The sequence below is a fragment of the Anopheles darlingi genome, chromosome 3 (genome assembly GCF_943734745.1).
Source record: "Anopheles darlingi chromosome 3, idAnoDarlMG_H_01, whole genome shotgun sequence".
In the NCBI taxonomy this organism is placed as follows: domain Eukaryota; kingdom Metazoa; phylum Arthropoda; class Insecta; order Diptera; family Culicidae; genus Anopheles; species Anopheles darlingi.
Genome location: NC_064875.1, coordinates 28585939 through 28590938, shown reverse-complemented (window position 1 = coordinate 28590938; position 5000 = coordinate 28585939). Strand labels below are relative to the sequence as shown.

General features: G+C 45.8%; 3 protein-coding genes across 13 annotated transcripts in view; 2 read left to right on the top strand and 1 right to left on the bottom strand.

Moving 5' to 3' along the window:
- The window catches only part of LOC125956929 (WD repeat-containing protein 74), a 1499-nt gene extending 196 nt beyond the window's left edge, over nucleotides 1–1303 (top strand). Inside the window, exons 2-3 of the mRNA XM_049689219.1 lie at nucleotides 59–1064; nucleotides 1140–1303. Coding sequence (XP_049545176.1) covers nucleotides 59–1064; nucleotides 1140–1263 — 1130 coding nt within the window. The 3' untranslated portion in view covers nucleotides 1264–1303. The remainder of the gene's footprint in view (nucleotides 1–58; nucleotides 1065–1139) is intronic.
- A 314-nt stretch (nucleotides 1304–1617) lies between these two features.
- LOC125957090 (uncharacterized) lies at nucleotides 1618–2991 on the top strand. The gene is made up of 3 exons (XM_049689516.1): nucleotides 1618–2250; nucleotides 2313–2571; nucleotides 2634–2991. The coding sequence occupies exons 1-3, from the start codon at nucleotides 1712–1714 to the stop codon at nucleotides 2928–2930; spliced, it is 1095 nt and encodes a 364-aa protein (XP_049545473.1). The 5' UTR covers nucleotides 1618–1711; the 3' UTR covers nucleotides 2931–2991.
- Nucleotides 2992–3079: 88 nt separating this feature from the next.
- The window catches only part of LOC125957810 (Down syndrome cell adhesion molecule-like protein Dscam2), a 61029-nt gene continuing 59108 nt past the window's right edge, over nucleotides 3080–5000 (bottom strand). For all 11 annotated transcript variants that reach the window (XM_049690791.1, XM_049690785.1, XM_049690779.1 and 8 more), the window contains one exon: nucleotides 3080–5000. This exon is cut by the window's right edge and continues 2645 nt beyond it. The gene's annotated coding sequence lies outside the window, so the exon portion shown is untranslated.

The window sequence follows — 5000 nt, the reverse complement described above, 5'->3', positions numbered from 1 at the left end:
AAGCAGGGAGAGAGTCCGAATTCAAACACCGTACCGTAACACGTTTCTTCCGCCGCAGGAATCCATGTATTCGACGATAATCCGTACGAGCAGAAGAATCTGCAACCCATCGAAACGCTCACGAAGACGTCGAAAGTGACGTGCATGGAGTATGGGAATGCGGAACAGACGGAAATACTGGTTGGTCGTACGAATCGCTTCGTCAAGGTGTTCAACACGATCGACGAGGAGAGCACATCGAACTTCGAGGCCGGCAAGGATGAGGTGGTCGGTTTGGGACGCAGCGGAGAATGCATCGTCGTTGGATCGGCTAACGGGATCGTACAGATTGTGAAATACCCCACACCCGTGGAGTTTAGTGTGGGAGAGAATTTGGCACGATTGCGTATATGTGCCCAGGACACTACTCGGATGGTCACCGGTGGTAAGCTGTTGAAGCAAATCATTAAGCTGTGGGACTTGGAAACACAGACCGTGCTGTTTAGCGCGAAGAACGTTCGGAAGGATATGCTGGAACTCGAGCAGCCGGTCTGGGAGAACGATGTGGTGTTTGTGGACCGGAATCTGATTGCTTCCTGCTCGCGGCACGGTTATGTGCGCCTGTACGACACCAGAGGACCCCAGAAACGACCCATACAAGGATACACCTCTAATGACCCCGATGACCAGCTGTCCTTCTCCTGTTTGGCATCGCATGGAGACTATCTGTACGCGGGAACGACCACCTTCGGTGCTCGAGCCTTCGATATACGCAAAATGAAGAATCACATGCACGTGTACAAGGGTTTCACGGGAACGGTTTCGTCGATCAGAGTGGATCCAACCGGGAATCACCTGGTTACCGGTTGTCTCGATCGTTACGTTCGTGTGCATCATGCTCATCGGACCGCTGTCGAATATCGGTGCTACGTAAAGTCCAAACCGACGCAGGTTCTTATCGCCGAGTACAAGGAACGTAAGGTTTCAGCTAAATCTTCCGTCGACGATGAGGTTGAAATCGTTGAGGAAGCGGATGGTTCCGATGCAGAGTATGACGAACTGTTTTCCAAAATGCAAACCGTCAAGTGAGTGATTGCCTTTGCAGCAATTACAAAAGCACGTTTGATGCTAGTTAATTAACTCGATCTTTTTCATTTCAGCGAACGTACTCCTGGAACAAAGAAACGGAAAGCTGACGAAGAAAATGGATTAGTCAAAGTTGCGGCCAATAGTGGAAAACCGTCGTTGGGCCAGAAAAAGAAAAAAATGGCGAAAAATAAGTAATAAATGTGGATCCGCTCGTACATCAGGATCCAGGAACAGACATATTCACTTTGGATGATTGCAGTTCAGTTTTAAGATGACCTTCGAAAGCACGTGAGAAAGGTTCGCACATCTGCTATCGTTTATCATTAAAACCAACGTTTAGAGATGGTCATTAGAAGCCCAATTTCGGCGCATACGAACAAATACAAATAAGCAGTGCTTGACTAGCGAACACAGTGGATTGCGGCAATGGCTGGTAATCATTTAAGATGCTCCACCTTCCATCTTCGCTTCTTATCAGTTATCAGCGGCGGTGTATTGTAAACAATACACAGGACAGGCAATCATGATGAAAATGAATCGTCATCTTGAGCCGCAGTAGACAATAGCCCTGCTCTGCCGGTGGACAAAATTGTATTAACGCTTCAGTTTGTTGGCAAAATCTGTAAAATATCATCTCGAAAACATGGCTCTAGTATCGGTTCTGGATTATGAGCAGCGTGCTTTCGAGACGATTCCGCGCAATGCGCTCGATTACTATCGTAGTGGTGCAGGAAATGAGCTTTCGATGGGTTTGAATCGATCCTGTTTCGATCGGTTACGTATAAGGCCGCGTATGCTGCAGGGTAGTGCCGAGCGGGATCTATCGTGTACCGTGTTCGGTGAGCGATTCACGATGCCAATCGGCATTTCACCAACTGCCATGCAACGTATGGCACATCCTGAGGGTGAGGTAGCGAATGCCCGGGCGGCCGCTAGCCGGGGCGTAGCCTTTACGCTTAGTACCATCAGTACCAGTTCGATCGAGGAGGTAGCGGATGCAACTCCCGGTTCGGTCAAATGGTTCCAGCTCTACATCTACCGTGACCGGCAGCTTACGGAATCGTTAGTACGGCGTGCCGAGAAGGCCGGTTTTCGTGCCATCGTCCTAACGGTCGATGCACCCTTGTTCGGTTTGCGGCGGGCCGATTTGCGCAACAAATTTTCACTTCCGGCGCATCTGACGTGAGCATGTCGCCATAATGACCGCCAGTCGCTGTACTACATAACGGACTCGTGTATTGCAGAATGGCCAATTTCGTGGGAAAAGCAGCGACGAGTGTACGTAGCCAGGGTGGTTCCGGTATTAATGAGTACATTGCCGAGCAGCTCGATCCGGCTTTATCGTGGGACGACGTGAAATGGTTGGTCTCCTTCACCAAGCTTCCGGTCATTGTTAAGGGAATACTGACGCGGGAGGATGCCCTGATCGCTGCCAACCTGGGCGTTAAGGGAATTTTCGTTTCCAACCACGGCGCACGCCAAGTAGATTCGGTTCCAGCATCGGTAAGGAGTAATGGCGTAGTATACGTTGAATGGCTCTTTCACATTTCAATCTTCTTTTACAGATCGAAGCACTGCCAGAGATAGTGAAAGCCGTCGGTGATCGAGTCGAAGTGTTCCTTGATGGCGGCATTACGCAGGGTACGGACGTTTTCAAGGCTCTTGCGCTCGGCGCACGAATGGTTTTCTTTGGGCGTCCAGCTGTGTGGGGATTGGCCGTAGATGGACAGCGCGGTGTGGAGAGCATATTGGATATACTGCGAAAAGAGCTGGACCTCACGATGGCCCTTGCTGGTTGTCGTACGATCGAGGATATCACATCCAACTACGTCGTGCACGAGTCCTTCTACAGTAAACTGTAAAAAACCGAGAAAATGGTGCGATATTCATTAAAGTAATAAAAAGAAGGCAGTGAGGCATATTACCAAAACCTAAGCTTTGAAACTCGATCGATTGTATAGTACAAAAAAAAGATCAAGTTCATGTTGTTTTTACTATTTTTATTTGAAAGTTTTTGCATGTTTTTTTGGTTGTTTGTAGTTTACCGTTAGTATGCTGAGTAGTTTTGAAGGTTTTTTTTTTCTTGTCTGTATCGTTGGCATAACCTTTGCTTTTGAGTTTGCATTGCTTGTTTGCAACATTCGTATATGTAATAGTTGATTTTGGCGGTCTGATTTCTAATAGTGGTGGCTGCACGTGGCTTTTTGCTTGTTGGGTTTTGTTGTTGTTCATGTTTGTTTGTTTGTTTGGTTGGTTGTTCTCGGATTACTATTAATTAGTTTAGATTAAATTTTATACGCTTAGTACTGATGCTTTTTTTCCATTCGTTAGTTACTAATAATCAAAGTGGTATGGATTGATTTTGCTTACTTGACTTTCTTACTCAACTCTCCTGCCGGCTCGGCCATCGGTGCGGTTCATGGTTTCTGTTCTTTTTTTTTTGCGGGAAGCAAGCGGCTGTATCACTACATTCATCTGGTTAATTTGCAAAAGTTTACGTCACTCACGGTAATTGTTTCATCTTTTGTCGCATCTTTTACGGTTACGGTGTTTGCAAATCTTATCCAACGAAACGAACATGCTTGTCTATTTGGGAGCAGGATTTCACACATCATGGCTACAAGAGATTAATTGGTTTTTCTGGAGGGCGGGACTTACTTTTTCAATAGATTAGACTAAAGTTATATTTGTGTGATGCTGCTATAGCCCCGTGTAAGGGGATCATTAAAAGAAGCGGGAACTGCCTTGTATGCCTCTTGCGAAAACACGTTCCCATTTAGCGCGCTCTGTAAGAACGCACCATTCGAACGAAACAAATCCATTTGATAGGAGGAGAAAAATAAATCCATCCTGCTCCGTATCTTCCAGACCTTGCTACATTCGCAACCCACATTTATATTCACAAGCTGAAGTGTGTGTGTTTTTTTTTAAATCTTATGTACGTGCTTGGTTTGTACACCAAATGTTGCATAATTTTGATTGATTTTACTTTGTTCGTTTACATCACATCTTTCAAAGGGGTTTTGAAGGGGGGGAACAGTGCATTAGGCGATAATTTTGTGGATGAGTGGACGAGTACCGTGGCCAGTACTAGAAAAGCCACTAAAAAATGAGATTCACGTAACATGGATGGTATGGCACTTTCGAATTATCCAAAGCATCTCGAGCGGCACCTCCGCGTCGCGTTTCCATTCTCGACAAAAAAAAGGTTGTGTGCGCAAGATTCATTTCATTCACTGGAAGGTGGAAGAAAAATGTGACTAGAAGTGTTTCTGTCTGACCCTCAACGTGTTGCGGATGTGGTCAATTGTTGATCCGAAAAAGAAATGATCAAAACACCCAGCCAGCTCCGGGATGCTTTGGTATCTATTTGATCCACCTGCTATGCGCTTACTCATTCAGCGTTTCAGCGCCCGTTTCTAACTTAAAAGTGGGATGGGATGTTCGCCCTTTGCGGTTTCGCTGGTTTGCTTTCATCAAATTTGTTATAGTTACTTAATTCCCGTGAATGCTATTTAGTAATTTCATTTTTGTTTTGTTCATTACTTTAACATTGATACTGACAAATTTTTGTTTGTGTAAGACAAGGAAACACGACATTTACCCTCAAGCTTTCTCCTTAATGCCCACTCCCCTTTACAGAGTTCTACATTGCGATCCGGCATTCAAGGTGGCAAACGGAAACCATCAAGGGAACATGAAGCTAGAAAGCAAGAGAGCATAACTGTCGTTCGCGCCAGAGCGACAGATTAAAATCATTTACATAACTTATCTAAGCGGATATAGCAGTGTGTTGTGTGCGGTGTGGTACGATTGGTTCAATACAGACAGTTGAATGCGTCCGATCATCCTTTGGCGATATAGTTGAAGCCGTTCTCGTAGCACGATTGCGCTACCATTTGCTCTTTTGCTTCGTGTGCCTCGTAGCACAG

Bases quoted from the DNA above. Each gene is read 5' to 3' on its own strand.
- LOC125957090 (XM_049689516.1), top strand. From the start codon at position 1,712: ATGGCTCTAGTATCGGTTCTGGATTATGAGCAGCGTGCTTTCGAGACG. The intron at 2,251-2,312 runs GTGAGCATGTCG...CGTGTATTGCAG, and splicing joins TCACTTCCGGCGCATCTGAC to AATGGCCAATTTCGTGGGAA. The intron at 2,572-2,633 runs GTAAGGAGTAAT...CTTCTTTTACAG, and splicing joins TAGATTCGGTTCCAGCATCG to ATCGAAGCACTGCCAGAGAT.